The sequence below is a fragment of the Diadema antillarum genome, unplaced genomic scaffold, assembly GCF_040938485.1.
Source record: "Diadema antillarum isolate AM-2024a unplaced genomic scaffold, OU_Dant_1.0 scf00000043, whole genome shotgun sequence".
In the NCBI taxonomy this organism is placed as follows: domain Eukaryota; kingdom Metazoa; phylum Echinodermata; class Echinoidea; order Diadematoida; family Diadematidae; genus Diadema; species Diadema antillarum.
Window position 1 is genome coordinate 2271846 of NW_027270932.1, and position 20606 is coordinate 2292451.

Consider the following 20606-nt stretch of genomic DNA (forward strand, 5'->3'; position numbering starts at 1 on the left):
AACCCTAAACAGTGGCTCTCTCCCTGGAACCCTAAACACCAACAGTTGTTGGTGTTTACACTCGAATCCTCCTAGATTCTCTGCTGGACGGTCAGGCTGTCCAAGCCGAAATGCAACAATCCCTGAATCACACTGATTCCAAATAACACTCTGCTACTCTAACTTCGCAATCTCGAAGTACCGTAGCCTGGTCCTGAGTGTTCCGCAAATAATGTGGCATCTGAATTTTATGCCCAAACACTGCATATTTATACATTTGTTGGACCATAGGTCTCCATGTAAGATTAATTAAATGAAGTGACTTCCTAGAAAGTTTTTATAGAAGTCCTGCCCCCTTTTCTTATTGGATGGAGTTTTCTGTCTGTCAAAACTTTCCTGAGTATCTCATTTTGCATTGGTCAAGCCCCTGCTTGACGTCATCACTTCCTGTCCACGGAAACCAAAATTCTTTGAAGTGGTCCTGTTTTGACCTAGCTAGAAACTTGTGTTTGACGTCGTGAATGACGTCCACATACCAGTTAGTATGAGGCATACTACCAGGGATACCCTTTCCTCGTCATATCATGACACGACCCCCCATTTCAAGATAGTACTGCTATCTACAATAGTATTTTCACGTATGAAACTAATTTGTCCGTACATACACATGACAATATCAACATTCGATAATCCCCTTGCTATGGGTAAACATGCCCCTCTTACTCTGGACATCGGCTTAGGAAGTCTGCCCCAACGTTATCTGTTCCCTTGACAGCGGTTAATTACGCATCAAACTGATTTAGCAGATCGGTTACCTGCGCTGCTTGTGACTCGGCCAGTTCCGCATCTATCATCACGTCAGCCACGCTCTCATTTTGCGATAAGGCGGGCAGTCCTATGCACGGTCGGTCGAGATCGGGTTCGACCTCCTCTTCGACTACGGAGATGGCATTCGCTTGGACTTCATTGTCCCTACTTCGCGCACGGTCAACATACTTCTTCAAGAGATTAACATGGTAGGTCTTGACCTTGCCATTGACCTCAACTCTCACATCACATCGCCCTAGTGTGCCTGTGACCGTATACGGTCCCTGCCATTGCATCAGGAGCTTGCTTGCGCTCGTTGGCCTCATAATGAGCACTTTGTCGCCAACCTCAAACTTTCTGTCACGTGCCTTTGCGTCATAGTAATTGGCATATCTTTTCGATGCGCGCTTGAGCTCCTCATGCGCCACTTTGCAAGTCTCCTCGAGTCTCGCTCGTAGGTCCACAACATACTCGTATGTTGTTTTGACCTCTTCGTCGACTGTTTCCGCTTCCCAGATTGTCTTAATCAGGGAGAGAGGTCCACGTACAGTCCTGCCATACAGCAGCTCAAACGGACTAAAGCTAAGGCTAGCTTGTGGTACCTCCCGATACGCGAACAACAATGCCGGTAAATAACGGTCCCAATCTTTGGGTCGCTCTGCACTCATTCGTCGCAGCATAGCTTTGAGAGTTCCGTTGAATCTCTCAACCAACCCATTGCACATGGGGTGGTACGGAGTTGTGTGAAGCTGCTTTACGGACAGCAAACGCCCTAACTCCCTCATTAGCTCAGAAGTGAACTGCGCCCCTCTATCAGAGAGAATCTCATCTGGCAAACCTAAGCGGCTAAACATCTCGACAAGCGCCTCAGCCACTCGCTCGGTTTCAATGCTCGGTAATGCAATAGCTTCTGGGTAGCGAGTTGCATAATCGACCAGCGTCAAAACATACCGATTCCCACGATCGGTCTTGGGGTCAAAAGGTCCTACGAGGTCAATCGCCACGCGCTTGAACGGAGTATCAATGAGCGGCATGCTCGCGAGCGGCACGCGACCCACGCTCCCCTTATTTACGGTGCGCTGACAGATATCACATGATATGCAATATCGCCGGACATCATCTCCCATACCTGGCCAATAGAAGCTTTGCTGTAATCGGTCGAGTGTTTTCTGTATTTTTAGGTGCCCAGACATTATGCCATCATGGGCAAGCGCCATTAATCCATCACGGTATGCGCTCGGTACGGCCAATTGTCGAACTGGCTTGCCACATTCCAATTTTGTAGATTGGAATTCGCGATAGAGCAGGCCTCGATGCACGAGAAACTTGCTCTCATTTCCTTTGCTTGTCGTCGTTTTCTGACCACTCTCTGCTGCTCGCCAAGCCTTCGCAAGCGTCGGGTCAGCCTTTTGCGCTGCTTCATACTCACCTTTACTCGTCGCGAGTGAGAGTGCACTTGCTGTCGGCAGTGGATTGAGGGGTTTCGCACTTTGCGCTTTCTGACCACGTGTCTCTACTGCCCCTCCCTCGGATGATGCTACCATCTCTTCTTCATCTACCACTACCTCGTCACTATCGAGTGACCACTGTGGATCGGGATTATTTTGGTCCCTGACCCCGGGAATATTCCCCAAAATAAGCTCATACATTGGGTCTTCCATAACCAGAGCTTCCACTTCCCCAGTGTAGAAAGGCGTGTCTACCCATACCCTAGCAATGGGGAATTCTCTGACAGTCCCGTCTATCAAAACCACCCTCTTCTTCTGCCCTGCAACAATCTGAGGGGTTCTAACAAACACTGACTTTACTACGGCTGTACTACAGCCACTGTCCCTTAGAACGGACACTACATGCCCTCCTACTTTTCCCTGAAGAACAGGCATGTTCACACCTGATGGTCTGACTCCCGAAGAGCATCCTGCCTCGAGAAGGGGTATTTCATCCCCCGAAGCTAGCTTCACATACGAGCCCGGCTGTCTTGCCGTTTCATATCTAACGGTGTTAGCCTCAATACAGGCAGCCCCCTTTCGGTCCTGACTAGTCTTCTCCTCAGACCCCTTTATTTCATCCAAAGCAGCAGCCCGGTTTGGTCTCGGACTATTCGTTTTTGCCTGGCAGTTTCGAGCCAAATGACCTGCCTTCCCACAAACATAACAACCACTTGACCCCTTATTTCCTTGTGGGCCACTGAATTTGGGAGCCAAATGACCCTGACTTTGGCCCTTGTCAGGTCGCTTTTGGTCTTTGTAGGAGTGGTTCTTTTGTTCCTTATGGGGGTGGGCCTGACTGTATTGATCCGCTAGCTTCGTCATTTCATCTAAGTTTGCCGGATGTCTCTCGCGGACAAACTGCTTCAGCTCTTTCGAGCTCCTGGCATAAATTTGATCCATTATCATCAATTGAATTAAGTCATCAAACTCAGCCCTAAAACCAGCTAACTCTAACCAACGCAAGAGATAGCGCTTCAGCCTCTCGGCTAACTGACTGTGAGTCTCGCCAGGCTCTACCTGCGAGCTCCGGAATTTAGCTCTAAATCCCTCTTCGTTCAACTCATACCTTTGGAGTAAGGCGGCCTTTAATTCATCGTAATCATTTGCAAGTTCTGACGGCATTCGGGAATACACTTCCAGGCCTTTGCCCGTCAACAGTGTACTGAGGGGTAGGGCCCACTGAGTTCTTGCCCATCCCATACTCTCAGCGTATCTCTCAAATCTGCATAGATATGAGTCTAAGTCATCTGTTTTCTCATTGAAAAGAGGTAATTTCACCTTTTTCATGCCATTACTAGGAGAATCATTTCTAGGTCTGGCTGCTGCAATTTGCAGCTCCAGCTCTTTCATTTCTTTCAAATGCTCCCTTTCTTTCTGTCGTTCATCCCTTTCCTTTTGGCGCTCTTCTCTGAGCTTTTCTTCCTTCAAGTCTAGTTTCTCCTTTTCATCCCTAGCAAAATCGACCAATTCCTTGCCTGTCAGCCCTGCCTCCTTCCCCACTTTTATGAGTTCAGAATACACATCCATTGCAATGTACAATCACGTTACTATAGCAACAATCACCTCAATGTAATCTGACCTTAAGACACTGGACCTTGAGCCTAACTCTCACTGGCCAAGCAAGTGGCCACTGGCGGTCTAACCTTTGGCTTCTTGTTTCGAGTTGTCAGTTGCACATATTGAGTTGACTGGTCTAGTTTCTAACTTTTAACAATTGCTGCCCGGGTTCTCCACCAATTCTTGTCACAGGGGACTTTCCTCTGAATGTGGGGAACGAAAGTCCTCCCTGCGACTGGGATCTTTTCTATATAGTCAAAGGTTGACTCTCTCAAAATGCAGCAGATTGTTAGCAGACCATTCATTCAACCAACTCTTTCGACTTGTGCAACTACAGTGCCTCGAAAGAAGTAGTCAATCACACCGTGTTCTTACAATATAGCAATCAGTAAGATTTATTATACTGGGCTCAAATTGTGGTCGTTTACAACAATAACATAGTACAAACTTGAATACAGATATCCAATTCCACTTGATCTTGAGCTTGGTTGCTCTGCTCGTTGGTTTATTCTAGAAGCTCCCGTGCTTGGTTGCTCTAGGTTGTCGACGATGCCCTGCCTGAAGTAGCGGGTCGTCTCCCCTGACTTCTGGTCCTCTCTGGAACCGCAAACTGTGGCTCTCTCTGCAGCCCTAAACTTGGTCCTCGCTGGAACCCTAAACGGTGGCTCTCTCCCTGGAACCCTAAACGGTGGCTCTCTCCCTGGAACCCTAAACAGTGGCTCTCTCCCTGGAACCCTAAACGGTGGCTCTCTCCCTGGAACCCTAAACAGTGGCTCTCTCCCTGGAACCCTAAACACCAACAGTTGTTGGTGTTTACACTCGAATCCTCCTAGATTCTCTGCTGGACGGTCAGGCTGTCCAAGCCGAAATGCAACAATCCCTGAATCACACTGATTCCAAATAACACTCTGCTACTCTAACTTCGCAATCTCGAAGTACCGTAGCCTGGTCCTGAGTGTTCCGCAAATAATGTGGCATCTGAATTTTATGCCCAAACACTGCATATTTATACATTTGTTGGACCATAGGTCTCCATGTAAGATTAATTAAATGAAGTGACTTCCTAGAAAGTTTTTATAGAAGTCCTGCCCCCTTTTCTTATTGGATGGAGTTTTCTGTCTGTCAAAACTTTCCTGAGTATCTCATTTTGCATTGGTCAAGCCCCTGCTTGACGTCATCACTTCCTGTCCACGGAAACCAAAATTCTTTGAAGTGGTCCTGTTTTGACCTAGCTAGAAACTTGCGTTTGACGTCGTGAATGACGTCCACATACCAGTTAGTATGAGGCATACTACCAGGGATACCCTTTCCTCGTATTTTGACGTCATGTAGGGTTTACTCATCCCTAAAACATTTAATTCCAAATCACTCTCTTTTACTTTGATTGTGCATCGCAACATCTCCTTATATGGTTATTTTGATGCAAGCTTTTGTCTTTAAATCTGCGCTTCTTTTGTAACCATTGCGATAACATCAATTTCTTACATGAGCTACCTAATAAACAGTAGTACAATGAGACAAATTATTACGTGACAAATACAAAATATGTCATATCATGACAGATGAAATGATATAATGTATTTTGAAGACTGGAGAAGGATCCATTAGGATGGGAAGTAAAGCTTGTAGAATAGTCGCGATCACACACTGGCAAAAGATAAAGAAGTTTGAGATCGCGATATCTAAGATCTCAAAAGGTTTGTTCAGATTGGCAAAATGTCGAAAAGTTTAAGGTCGCAGTCTTTAAGATCTTGAAGTTTTACAAGTACGTGTGACTGCAAACTTTCCGCGAAACTTCCAAAAACAAAGTTTACTTGGAATATTCCATCCTTTGCCATCCCCGCCAAACTTCTCGATCTCTTAACAGTGTGACCGGACAACAAAACTTCAGATCGCGAAGACTTCGTGATCTTAAACTTTGCGATCTTTTGCCACTCTGATCGGCCTTATCATCATAAAGTTTAATAACGATGTTAGAATAGCAGTAAGGGAGAAGAAATGAAAAAAAAAGAACTGTGGCACACATCTACCTAGATTTGATCGTTCTACATCTGATATAAGAAAGTAACTTCACTTCCAAGACAGTTTGAATTCTGAAATTGCCTCGGCCAGTGCAATCTGCGAATTAAGGGGTACACACCTTCCTGGTCCTTTTTGTTTTATGTTTTCGATATATTTGGATAATATGCTGCCAGTGATAACCACCAGGTATTGATGCATTTTTGATTTATTCTTAACTGGAGGACGCCACTCTTCCTTGTCTGTCTGACTTTTGCTAAATGGGTAAATTATCCGGTCCCATACATATTCCTCGAAAAATTATATTGTTATGCATCTTAACCAGCGAGAAGTGATAAACCTATACTCCACTTCCATTGATTTAGGTCATTTTCTGTTGATTGTTATAATCTTATATAGATATCGAGCTTAAGTCCATGCTCCATATTAGTCTAGAAGACACATTTATGATAAATCTCACCAGTGTGATTCAGATCATAGAAATGACATTCTAGGCAAAAAGGACTCTATAGCTTTAAGGACCAGTGGTTTGTAAGAACTAATTAAGACTGAATACTCATACGAAACCATGTTACATACAGAAGATTCCAGTTCGTATAAAAGGTAAATGTGACCCTGCACCTCAAAACAAACAAAAAGTCGCCAGACATGAATGTTTAGTTAAGACCATATTCTGAAAGAGCCGACTTTAAACTTTAAAATGATGTATAACTCAAATCAGATGGACTCTCCTAACCTATCTAAACATTGGAAAGAAAGCAAAAACTCAGGAAAAGTGTGAACTGAGAAAAGAGGCTCTGAAGTACAGTGTCTATTCAAGCGCTTAATCTTTACCAAACCGTGCTGGCTGTGTGATGAATGGGACAAAAAACAGGAAGTAAACCACCAGAGTAACAACAATGAAGGGATTATCAAATTAAACTGAAATTAAGCATGCCTCATTAACACATTCTGTCTATAATTAATGCCAACTTTCAAAGCAGTAGCACTATCGTGTCCACTATGAAGATGCTCTTCGTGATATGAACATCGAATCGTTAGCTGAAAGAAGGAATTCCCTTCTCACCAGTTTTGGGAAATCCCTCCTTCGCTCTACCCGCCACCGTGACATGCTTCCACCTCAGCGCTCTCAACTAACAACTCGTAGCCTCAGGAACTCGTCAAACATCGACATCCCCCGAACCAGAACACAACGTTTTAGAAACTCGACAATCCCTTGCTTAGTGAGACTACTCAATGGTCTGTAGGCTTTTGTTTTCAACAATGTGCAATTTTCCCGACCTTTTGTAAAGTATTCTCTCTTTATTTCTTTATAGTAAATTTCATGTGTATTTTGTTGATGTCCAAAAAGGTCAAATGTCAATTTAAAGTACATTTCTGTGCATGTTGATGTACTGCCCGCCATTGATTCTTTGAGATTTTTGAGATCGTGGGATCAAATGTCAAGCGTCAGGTCCAGGTTGGAGTGCTGAGGATTTGTTGTTTGGTGCTGACCTTGTATGGTTTTTTATGTTTGACGTATGAATTGTGATAGGTTAGGTGTACTTGAAAATGTTGGGATTTTTATATATCCGGGTTTTTTTTCTTTTCTTTTTAATAACGTGGATTTTTTTTGTGTGTGTTGGGCCTGGTTGGGGGGGGGGGGGGGGGTGAGCATTCAATGCCTTGTGATAAATACAACGCTTTTTTATGTTTTGTCAATTTTGTTGGAATATTGCTATATATTGTTGAGATGTGCTGTAGATTTGTTGGGAGAGCCACATTTTGTGCAATAGCGACACTTTGAGTTTGTTTACATTCATATGATCTTTTGTGATATATATTTATAATCAAATTTGATTATTTTATAGTTCGGAAATCTAATTATTTTGTGTTTAGTTCAGCTACTCACTGGTTTGTTTAATTGGGAATTTTGAGGTCATGGGATCAAAGGTCAAGGGTCAAGGGCCAGGTTGGATGCTGAGGGTTGTTGTTTGGTGCTGACTTTTTATGCTTTTTAGGTTTTTATGTATGAATTGTGATAGGTTAGGTGTGCTTTGAAAATTGTTGGATTTTTAGATATCCTTTTTTCTTTTCTTTTCAATTACAATTGTACGTGCATGTTCTTTGAATTGGACCTGGTTGGGGGGGGGGGGGGTGAGCGCTCAACACCTTTGTGATAAATACAACGCTTTTCTTATGTTTTGTCAATTGTGTTGGAATGTTGTTATATATTGCTGAGATGTGCTGTAGACTTGTTGGGAGAGCAACACTTTGTGCCATAGCGACACTTTGAGTTTGTTTATATTCATACGGTTTTTTTTTTTCTGATGTATACTTATAATTGAATTTGATTGTTTTATTTTTTAGAAATTTAATTATTCCGTGCTTAGTTCAGTTACTCAATGGTTTGTTTAATTATTTGTTTTTATAAACGTAATGTGCAATATTTTTCAGTATCTGTAAAGCATTATTGATAATCTTAATCATGTTAATACATGCATTTTTATTGAGGGTTAAGAAGTCAATGGTTGTAACTAATGAAACAAAAAACATATTTGTTTTTCTATGCATGTACTTTTTGTCGATTATTTTCTTGGTAATCTCTGGGTCTGGGGTCCAAGGTCAAGGATTTGAGACCGGTTGAAATATCAAGGTTTCATCTGTTTGTACAGGCCCTGAACAGTGTTTCCGTCATATTCACACAGTATTCATTTTGATACCCAATTTCAATTACATTTGTATATATATATATATATATATATATATATATATATATATGTTTTTTTTTACAATGTCGTATATGTGTTTTAATTGTAAAATGAACAATTTCAGCTATTGAGCTGCATGTTCTTTTTATTGTCAATAAACCTATATTGAATTGAATTGATTTGAATATCCTTTCAAAAGTGATTAGAGTTGAAAGTAAAGAGTGTGTACAAGGTTTTTCAGAAATGAAAAAAGGATTCTAAAGACACACCTAATCACACTTTTCTACCAAAAATGTTCGAGATAAACTGCTAAAAAAAAACACTTTCCTGCCCGTTTTATGATACCAACTTTTAGCATAATGTAAAAGAAGACCCGCTCTTTCAGAAAATATGAAAAAGTCAAGTTCGGCTAGGTTGACTCATTTCACTTATTTTCAGTCCTCACGCAAAATCAGTGTGTGCGACTTTACGTTCGTTTTGAGGTGCACGGTCACAAATGGTGGCCGTTTTGCCTCTCATTATATGCTTTATCAAGTATAGGTTTTGAATATCCATGTTGTCACTTGAATTTCTGCCCATGAATTAGGACATGGATCTTTTTATGGAGGACCTGGGTTTTCCACCACCTTACGAACATGAAGTTACTTTTGTTCTCTTGAGGGATAACATCGATCCGATAGCTACCTTAAAGAGGCCTTATTCCGTATAACTGGAGTTATGCTTTTTTTCTGCCAGACTGATACTGACAGTAACACTCTTAGTAAAGCAAGTAATCAAGAACTCACAATCATCAAGGATGCTGCTTGTACGAGAAGAAAACTAAAGGATTTCAAGAACTTGGTTGTTATCAGTCGTCTTATCAGTCAGTAAGAATAAACTTATATTCTATTCAAAAGATGCATCACGCTCGTTTGGCACAAAATATGTTCCGCCCATCTTAAAGGCAAAAGTAAACTGAACGCTCGCGGAAGCAGTTCAACGACGATACTCCGGTATAAAACAAAAAAAATAAAAAGATAAAAGAGAAACCTCACTGTGCCAGTAGACAATGCGGGGTGGGAACGTTTTGATCTGGCCTACAGCCTGTACTGATGTATCTAGCTCCAATCCTGCAAAGTTGCCTTGAGATGATGTCATGTGCATGCGAAAGTAATGCAGAACGTTTCGATGCAAATGTCACAAATCAGGCCTACGATGTACAGCAGTGTGTGCATGTTAGCGACAATGTGATGATGCAAACCTTGCATGAATGTAGATTAATTCAGCTCGATTGGGAAATATACTTTTCGACTCAGATTATGTTTCTTCGACAGCCAAAATATAAAGGTGTTAATAACTGAAGAATTATAAAGTCATCAGTCGTTTCTGTTTCCAATATTCCAGGATTTTTCTTACATTTTTTTTTTGTTGAGCCTGTAGAGTAGGTAAAGAGATAGATTAAGAAAGACATAAATTATGTTCGCAGACGAGATTTATGAAAGTTGCCAATTGATTTTACATTCAACTGCAGATTCGAAAATATTTATATCAATTTATCCAATGAAAACGACAAGGTACTGGGAAAGATGAAGTGACCTTGCACTGATCCATGATCGAGCAATGTATAGTGATGTGATTGCCCAATAACTTATCCTTCTTTCATGACGCCATGATACACTTTGCTAGCAAGACCTTGTTTTGGTGGAAAATATGCATAGAAAAAGGGTAAATATTTGCATAATTCATCATGCAAATGAGATGATAGAGGTGTATTGTTTAGTAGTTGCAGTTAATTTTTGTATCTCTTAATCACAACAGGAATCTTAAACAGATCTTGATGTAATAACTGTTATGAAACATATTCATTATTGCGGTAGTGCGTTGTAGAATCTCGAAACCTGCCTGGTCCACGGCCTCTTGAATACCAATTTGCAAAAATATTTCCGTAAGTGTTATTCAGTCTGTTCTTTTTTATTGATTGATTCCAGTACTTGATCTACATCGGACTTTGACGACACTAAAATGTGCACCTTGTTTGTCCAATAACTTATCTGTTTTTCAGTACGCCAAGGTACATTTTGATAGCAAGACTTGTTTTAGGGAAAATATTCATATAAATGGCCAGCTATTTGCATAATTCATTATGCAAATCAGATTATTAAGGTATTTATTATAGCGTGTTTGCTTGTATCTCTTTATCACAAAAGAATCATCAACTTAGGTCTTGATATGATAATTATGATTCGGATTGGCAGCAATGTGTTGTAGAATCTCGAAGACTGTCGTAGGTTAGCCTCTTGCTTACCAATTTGCATACGTAATTGCAAATATTGTTTTTCATTTATTTGTTTGTCCGAATCTGTTGATTCCAGTACTTGATTTTCCTCGGACTCTGATGACACAATGACACTTTGTTTGACCGATAGCTTATCTATTTTTCACTACGCCAAGGAACATTTTGACAACGAAACGTAATTTGTTTTAAGGGAAAATACGTTATGCAAATAAGATGCGTGCTTTATTTTAATACTTGAAGTTGGTTCTTGCATCTGTTTATCACACAAAAGGAATCGTGAACTGGTTTTGATACAATGATCAGGATTATGGCTATCATCAGGATTATGATTCAGATTCATATATTGCGGCAATGCCCTGTAGAATGCAGAAACCTGCCAGTTCTTTATCCTCTTGTATACTAATTTGCATAGATATTTGCATATGTTTTATTCACTTCTTTTGAATTGATGGATTGCAGGGCTTAATTTTGATTGGACTCTGATGACACCATGTACTTTTTGTTTGCCCGATAACTTGTTAAAACGACTAAAAACAAGTGAACTTATAAGTACTATACATGTGCATATGCGGTAATGCATTGCTGTATTAGCGTCAACTCCTAATTTGCATATTTCCCTTCTTAATTTGCATATATAAGTGAATGTTATAAACAATTGATGACCTAGGTACTGTCTCTGCACCTTGATTTCTGAAATTATTACTATTTTTCCATTGCTGTGGACAGTTTATGAAAATTAGATCATCGAAACACCTTAAAAGCAATGGATCGGCGGCTTGTTTATGTAAATTAGATGCTCTTAGACTCAAAATTACGCTTGGGAACTAGAAGTTTTGGATTCAGCGTACTTGAATTATAAAAAATAGACCGGTTCCCAACTTTTACTAAAAAAATGCCTCTAACATTCATATTTTCCCCAAATCCCACTAGACTACTCGGCATGCGCTCTCACTTGGCTTGCTGCAACTCGGAGAAACAAAGACGAAATAAAAGCGGCTAGAACCTACACTACACCGAACCCAGCTTGGCATGAAAAGTTAGTTTGCACTCAAAACACCTTGTTTGTCGAAGAAAAAGTCTGCATGCGCTAAGACTACTACACGCACCACTGGCACTGGCGCCTTTAGCAGTGCTAGTGGTGGGTGTAGTAGTCTTGGCGTGCAAAGACTTTTTTACGTTTGTTCCAAATGCTGAAAAGTGACCTGTAAGATTCTACTGATACCACAATTTGGAACCACATACTACCTGGGGATATCCATGGAGGTCCCATCTATCATCCTGTCTGGTCAAGCCTTTTCTGCGGGGTGGGTTGAACAAACTCCTGTATTCGCCCCTTACAGCAATTAACGCCTTGACTGTAATGGATCACACCATAAGCGCAGTGAAACAGTGTAGAAGCTGAAAACTCATCAAATTAATGAGCGTCTTCATTTATATTGCATAATTTTTAACACCCCTATTAAAAAAAAATACAAAATTGGAAGCACACTTGGGGCTCCTACGTAAAGTCATCATTCATAACACACACGAGCTAATTCCGACAAGTATACTTTCAATGTACGTAACCATGCACCCTCCCCCCCCCCCCCCCCCCCCCACCCTTCTCGGCAGGCTTACAAAGTAAATAGTTAATTCCTCTGGATGGACGTTGCAGCCATTTCCTGTGGTAGTAAACCCTGTCGATGTATGGGTTGCAAGCATAAATACTGAAGACTGCACAGTACACTTGTTGCCGAAGTGATCTTTGAAAACCAATTTGTAAATCACTGGGGTGCACGAAGATGGGAACCAAAACCCTGCATAGTCTTTCCACGGCAGTCTGTAGTAGCTGGTGGTATACCCATGCTTTCAGGAATCGGTGACATGGTACCAACCAGCACGACCAGAGACAACAAACACTTCAGTAGACCCCTCAATCTGTGTCTGATTTTTTTTTTCTCTCTCTGAGATTATCAAAAAGGGGTTTGGGGAGGAGCTTGGTGGAGGGTTTTCTCTCCCCCCCCCCCCCTCTACTTTACAGAAATCAATGTTTGCATCCCACACTTTTTTACATGAAAAATACACTAGATGGGAGGGAAGTAGCAGAAAGAAAAATATGAGGACTTTGTTCTTGTTTTTGTTTGGATTTTGCTTGTTAGCTGACTTTCAGCGGAAAATCACACCTCAAAAATATAAAGGATTTTTATATTTCTCTTGTCTTTTGTTTTTCTTCTGTCTTGAATGACGATTTTGACACCCCTCCCCTTTAAAAGTAAAGAAACGTTGCATCGCCTTGATATTAAATCAATAAAATGGTAATAGGAGTATCCATTTCATTGTATGTAATGATGTAGTAAAACAAATCCTTTTATAGCTATTGTCTTTCTCAATTTTCTTGAATTAAGTCAAAGGGCAGCCCTGATCAAATTTGCTCTTATGGGGCGATGAAGCACTGTGTACAATGTGACTGGGCATCGGCTGGGATAAATTGTTTGATATTCATTAGCTAAAAATTGTGAGTTTCATTGCTCTGATGCCAAAAGTGGTGAACTTTGAGTTGAAAGTGAGACAATGAGTGAAAGATTATTTATGTCATCAAATTGAAACTCACAGTGACAAAGTTCGAATAGCATTAGGAAATCTAAATGAATCATCTTACTGTCCTGCATTAGAATTGATGTATCATAGAAACTGTTTGAGAGAAAAAAGAGACGGCTCAAAACCTTGAGTCCATGTCCCAGCTTGAAAAAAAAAATGTATTGCTGACATTGATATTTTGAATGCAGTAAAATGTTCTTTGACTTCATGATCTTGTAATGCACTGGATGAGTTCAATGAAGAATAATTATGTGTCTTTACTTGAGGAAATCAATGTTGATCCAGCTGTTAATCACCATAATTAAACATCTATAAAAAAACAGAAAAGAGAAAACATAGAGAAAGCTTCATTTTTTTAAGTAACACCGGGCATGTATGAAAGTGACTTTGTGTAAAGTGAGAAACTTTTGGATGAACCTGCATGTAAGTGATATTTGGGACCACAATGAAGAAAGTAGTTTCAAAGGTCTAGCAAAAGAAGCCACATATTGAGGAAAAAGCCAAGTCTTTGCTTTCGATCCCTTTGGCTTATTTATAGAAGCTGATGAGATGTGAAGTGAAGTGTAGAGGTAATAGAGCCAGAACGACCCAAGATGATGGAAGTATTTAAAGCCCGATAGCCGTCATATGAATGGATCTCTCACGTTCGATATACGTTTTATGCGTCACCCGTTTGTTCCTCGTGCGTTTTGTCCCATGGGCATGCGGTTCATATTCATTTTTATAATTCTGTAATTCTATATATCTTTACTTGATCTTAAATGGCATTGTTGGCATAGTTGCATATAATTTTCGGTATTAAATGAAAATGAAAATGAAGTTGAACTCGAACTTAAACTTGATCTTACACAAATATCATAACAAAAAACAGTCATCATGAACTAGTTAAGGAGAACAATGATACACAACGGGAAAAAAAAATGGTCTGCTTCCCACTTTTATTTCAGAAAGCATTCGCTAGACTCCTGACACTGTGAAGCTGTCGTTCTTTTTTTTTTTCATCTGATTGATGATTGCATGATTATGTCCATGAAAAATGTTTAAGGGAAATATTTAGTATAAACGGTATATCATTCTGTGCGACGAATAAAGCATCACATATCCACCAGTGTCCACAGAGTACATTCTGGTGCAGGGAGAGTGTTTCTTTATTTTTTTTTTTTTTTTTTAGTCTATCAAGTGAAAACGAAAGAGAGATAAATAGTAAGTCAACATCACACATTGGTATTTTGGCTACATTTTACACCGGTGATCATCATCATCTTCTTCACCATTCACAGGAGTCACAGATGACACCGGAACAAATGCGTTAAATCAAAAGATAAAAAGCCTCAGCACAGATATGAAGTCTTTCTGTTTGCCTTTTTCGTTTGACATGTTTTTTCTAATACGCTAGCCTATCAAAACTGCAGTCCGTTTTTACGGAAATTTAAACATTTTAGAGTAAACTTCATAATATGTTTCTGTTTGGGATTGGTTCCATGACATGCATTTTCCCCTGCGACAAATATGCTCCCCTTAAAATGTGTCCGCTTAGCCAAATATAAAATATTCTACCCGCAAACATAACATTTTTATAACCCTAATCCTAATCCTCACATCAAACTAAACCTATAACCCTATCACAACCCAAATCCTAAGCCTAAGTCCTTCGAGAAAATAAGACCGGAGCTATTGTCCAAGGAGTAAATATAGTGTCACCGATGGGATCATAATATGTAAGTCGCTTGAGTTTTATAGGAGTTTTAATTATTTGAAATCGCATTTGTTTTTTGTTTTGTTTTTTGTCTTTACTGCGTGAACATATCCGGGTGATAGAGAAGTCCGGATAAGAGATGGCCGGATAACCGAGATCCGACTGTAGTTTCCCCTGTAGCATCCCAATGAAGGTGATATCCGAATTAACTGGAGGAAGCGGATCCGGTGTTTATCTCAAAATGACAAAAGGGGGAGGTAGACATGATGTCATTTTTTCCGTTGGGTTTTGCTTGTATGTTCGCATGTGTTATATGTATAGCGAATTATCTTATATATATAATTATATATAAGGTATATATATATATATATATATATATATATGTATATATATATATATATATATATATATATATATGTATATATATATATATATATATATATATATATATTTGAGATTAAAACCTAAAATGGCATTAAAGCGCTTTATCCTGGCGAGGAAATTAGCGAATGTTTTAGAAAATATATATATATATATATATATATATATATATATATATATGTATATATATATATAACTATGTGTAGTCGCGCACACTGATTTTGGGTGAGGACTGAAAATAAGTGAAATGGGTCAACCTAGCCGAACTTGACTTTTGTCAAATTTTCTGAAAGAGCGGGTCTTCTTTTACATTATGCTAAAATTTGGTATCATAAAACCGGCAGGAAAGTGTGTGTGTGTGTTTTTTTTTTAAGCAGTTTATCTCGAACATTTTAGGTAGAATAGTGTGGTTAGGTGTATCTTTGGAATCCCTTTTTTATTTCTGAAAAACCTTATCCACACTCTTCACTTTCAACTCTAATAACTTTTCAAAGGATAGTGCTACAGCTTGAAAGTTGGGATTAATTATGGACAGAATGTGCTGATGATGCCTGTTTAATCTCAGTTTAATCTGATAATCCCTTCATTGGTGTTACTCTGGTGGTTTACTTCCTGTTTTTTGTCCCATTCATCGCACAGCCAACGTGGCTTGGTAAAGATTAAGCGCTTGAATAGACACTGTACTTCAGAGCCTCTTTTCTCAGTTCACACTTTTATTGAGTTTGTGCTTTCTTTCCAATATTTAGATAGGTTAGGAGGGTCCGTTTGTATTGAGTTATACATCATTTTAAAGCTTAAAGTCTGCTCTTTCAGAATATGGTCTTAATTAAAAGTTTATGTCTGGCGAATTTTTGTTTGTTTTGAGGTGCAGGGTCACATATGTAATACACATATATGAAGAGTTTGCTCGCAAAAACCGATAAGTCCATTTTAGAAAATTTTAAAGTACGGTCTCTGTCATAAAGTACAAAATAATACCTTTTAAATGATGTATTGGTCACTACATATAAAGGTACATTTTTGAAGTTATGGTCAAAAGAAGCAACAATTTTCTTATTATTCTCTTTATTTTTCTTGACCTTTAATTGCAAATATCTCCATTTGGCAAATATGGACTTATCGGTTTTTACGAACAAACTCTTCATATTATATATATATATATATATATATATATATATATATATATGAAGAGTTTCATTGCAAAATGACCAAAGCTCCATTTTTAAACTTTTCAAAGTAAAGGCCGTGTCATACCTTTCCGGGCAAGCTTTGCGTGCGACTTGCAAAGAACAATTTTGACTACCCGGAGGTCCCCGTAGATGATCCGCACATGACAGTACCTAGCATGTATCTCAACCGTAGTCAACAGGAGGTGCGCACGTATATTTTTTTTTTATCCGCAACCGTGTTTAGGCCCTGTCACACCTATCCGGGCAAGCTACTCGGGCTTGTTACGTGTAGGGATTTTCTAGCATATCGGGCATTCCTGAGGGCGGAAAAGGATTTGAGCGAGTCAGCGCATGTGTCTTACTTGCTGGACGCGTTCTACTTAAATTATACTTGCGAGTTTACTGTGTGACCTTTGTACCAGTCGCGTGGGGGCTGACAACTCAGTGAAGGAATTCCTCTCATGGAATCGCTGAAATCCCACAGAATTCCATTATCCTGGCTGCATACGGGACTGCGAAGTACCTGCGTGGGAGTTGCCTGGGAGGTGCTGCCGCTAAGGGCCTCCTACTGGCGTTCTGCGTGGACCTCTACGGGCATTCCCGGAAAAAGTTTTGGTCATGCTCAAAACTTGGCTGCGGTTAAATCGGACTTGCGTTAGCACCTCCGGGCAACTACGCGCAAGATACTGTCAGGTGCGGACCAACTGCGGAGAGCTCCGGGGAGTAAATTTGTTTCCCCGCAAGTCAAGCCGCAAAACTTCCCCGTACGGTATAACAAGGCATGAATGTAAATTGCAAACATTCTTGTTCGCCCGCTGAAAATCTTCTACGTGCTGGAAACTACCTCCTCGCCACAAACCCGCGTAGCTTGCCCGGAACGGTGTGACACGGCCTTAAAGGGACAGTACAGTATTGGTGGAGATGAGAATTGGGCTTTTAACTTTTTGCGAGATATCAAGAAAACACTTTTGATATAGTACAGAGCATACCATTGTAAGAGGAATTCAAAGTTTATTTGATGAAAATCGGGTTTGGAATGACTGAAACATCCAAAAACAAAGTAAAACAAAGCGATCGTAATAAAGTGTGGGTCCCACACTTTATTAGAATCGCTCTTTTTTGGATATCTCAGCCATTTCAAAACCAATTTTCATCAAATAAACGTTGAATTCCTCATAGAATTACATGCTCTTTCATATTTCATAAGAGGTTTCTCATTATCTCACCAAAAAATGTTAGAAACCTGAAACTAGGTCTCAACCAAAAATGTACGATCCCTTTAAGGTCCCTCGTGGAATTATCGTTGTTCTGAATTTATTGCGTAATGTTATGTAACCGACCATGACCTGTAACTGTTCACCTGTACCTCAGTGAGAAAATACTTTGCCATGCTTTACTATTCAGTGATCCAGGTGATCTAACTTTGTGTATTAGCGAAAGCAGACAGACCTCTCCTCTTTCCTTTTAGTCCATGGGCCCGGCCAGATATTGGTACCATCTGAGGTGGCAAAAGCTTTTTGGTGTCATTTTGTTTGTCGGGCATAGATATGCTTATCAAGCTATGATAGCATTTCCAAATGAGTAGCTGTCATAGTAAATGAATTTTTAACCAATTTGGTCTCGTTGTTATATCCCTATACTCCTGAATCGAAACTAACCCGCGCAGGGGCGGATCCAGGAATTCCGTAAAGAGGGGGCGCGTTTACAAAATTAAAGGGGGGGGGGGGGCGCACGCACACCTCCCCATATTTTTTTCTTTTTAATCTTTTGTTTCAACAAAAAATGGGGGGGGGGGGGGCGTGCGCCGGTTGCGGTATTCCCTGGATCCGCCCCTGAACCGCTATACAAAGAAAAGCACTGTCTTCTGTATGTTCCATAGAGCTGTAAAATGCAGCTCTATGGTATGTTCACAGGTGTTCTGTTGTAAACACGGTGCGCTTAGTCTTTATTCAAGGCAGCGAAGGGAATATCCAAAGGTTATGATGTCCACAGCGCTTAGTCTCTATTCTAGACGGCGAAGGGAATATCCAAAGCGTATGATACAGTGCATATCCTTTTATCTATAAAACAACAACAACAAAAAAGCAATTCCTCGTGAATTTTACCGTATTTTTCCATTATTTATCATTTTCCGGCGAAAACGTTACGGTGAAAACGCTAATACCACGCCAATGTCGCTTTATTTCCATCCAACAATATAAGATAATGCTAAAACAATGTACCGGTACACTACGATACATTATAATGAATAATATTGTAAATTAACAGAGTGATTTTTGTTTAAAACTGATGTATTTGTTGATAGGGTAGTACAAAAACAGTATAGATAATCCCTTTTATGAGGAACTTTAGATATGATAACGTTACATTGGTCTAGAGAAAGACTAAGCGCACCGCGCGACACCTGTGGACATCATAACCCTTCGGATATTCCCTTCGCTGCCTAGAATAAAGACTAAGCGCACCGCGTTTACAACAGAACACCTGTGGACATACGGAAGACAGTGCTCTTCTTTGTATAGCGGTTAGTTTCGATTCAGAAGTATCGGGATATAAAAACGAGACCAAATTGGTCAAAAACTCATTTGTTATGACTAAGCTATTCATTTGGAAATGCTATCATAGCTTGATAAGCATATCTATGCCCGACAAACAAACTGACACCAAAAAGGTTGTGCCACCTCAGGTGGTACCAACAACCCATTTTTCGGGTCTTGGCCCATGGACTATTTCTCCCAACCTATCTCTATGCAAGTCATCCCTCCCTATATTTTCCTATATGTTATGTATTATGTGCGAGGGCTGTATACAAATCAAGCAATGCTTAGGCTGTAGCCCTTCTGCGTTATTCATTGCATCACTGTTCTGTTGGACATTGTACAGGCAATGAAGAAATGTATTGCTGTATATTCTAAAGGTAATGAAAAAACTCATTTCTTTAGCAACTAATGTTCATGTATATCCATGTATATGTATGGTACCATTAATGTATATGATATATGTCCATGTATCTGCATGAGCAATGATATAATGCAGGAACCAATAAAATAAAATAAAATAAAATAAAATCATCATCAGATAGAGTAAAATGAAACCTTTCCCATTAATACCTCACTGGTGACATAAGTAGGAATATCCGAGAAGATATGCATAAAAATATCGTATAGTTTCTTATCAGTTTCTCTGTTGTTGTTGTTGTGTTTTTTTTTTTTGCAGCTTTAATCACAAATATTCCAACTTAACAAGAATTGATTTAGCTGGGTTTGCGATAGAACTCTTCATATATATATATATACATATATATATATATATATATATATATATATATATATATATATGTCTGTGTGTGTGTTACCAGTTCACATTTCTATGCAAAATTTGTTTGATTTCTATTTTTTTTCACCTTTTGGGTGTGTTTCATTGCCAGCCCCATTAAGAATGCAATGGAACCACTTTGTCTGATTAAAACCCGCTTTTCAAATAATATCCAACTCAGCAATGCGTCCTTGCTACGAGAGAGAGAGAGAGTGAAAAAAAAGTAATAACAGTGTCGCAATTTTTGTTTTATTAGGGGCTATTACGTGACGTCGTGTTTCGTTCACCCTGTTTTACCACGTCACACAAGAATCCTCATTAGCACCGGGACTGCCGTGGTACTTTTTTTTTTTGACAGTTTAAAAATCTAACACGACATCCACAGTCTGTCATGTTTGCCTATCCCGTCTCACCCCATTGTCTCACATCCATTCTGTTTTATCCATGGTGGCCTGAAACGTGGCTGCTGTGGCTGCCGGGAACATGTTGTAAACGCACCATTATTTATTTGTTTCATTCTTGACCATCATTCCATAGACTCTACTTCTGAAGCTATGCCTATGGAGATGGTCCACTGTTTTCCACTTATTTTCTCTTTGCTCCACTAACAGTATGTGTTCTGTCTTTTAATGTGGATTCAACATGACATTG

At 39.7% G+C, this 20606-nt stretch overlaps 1 protein-coding gene across 1 annotated transcript; it reads right to left on the reverse strand.

Moving 5' to 3' along the window:
- Nucleotides 1-761: 761 nt before the first annotated feature.
- LOC139713510 (uncharacterized) lies at nucleotides 762-3803 on the reverse strand. The gene has a single exon (XM_071625240.1). It carries the CDS (start codon nucleotides 3801-3803, stop codon nucleotides 762-764), a length of 3042 nt encoding a protein of 1013 aa, XP_071481341.1.
- Between the last annotated feature and the right edge of the window lie 16803 nt (nucleotides 3804-20606).

Bases quoted from the DNA above. Each gene is read 5' to 3' on its own strand.
- LOC139713510 (XM_071625240.1), bottom strand. From the start codon at position 3,803: ATGGATGTGTATTCTGAACTCATAAAAGTGGGGAAGGAGGCAGGGCTG.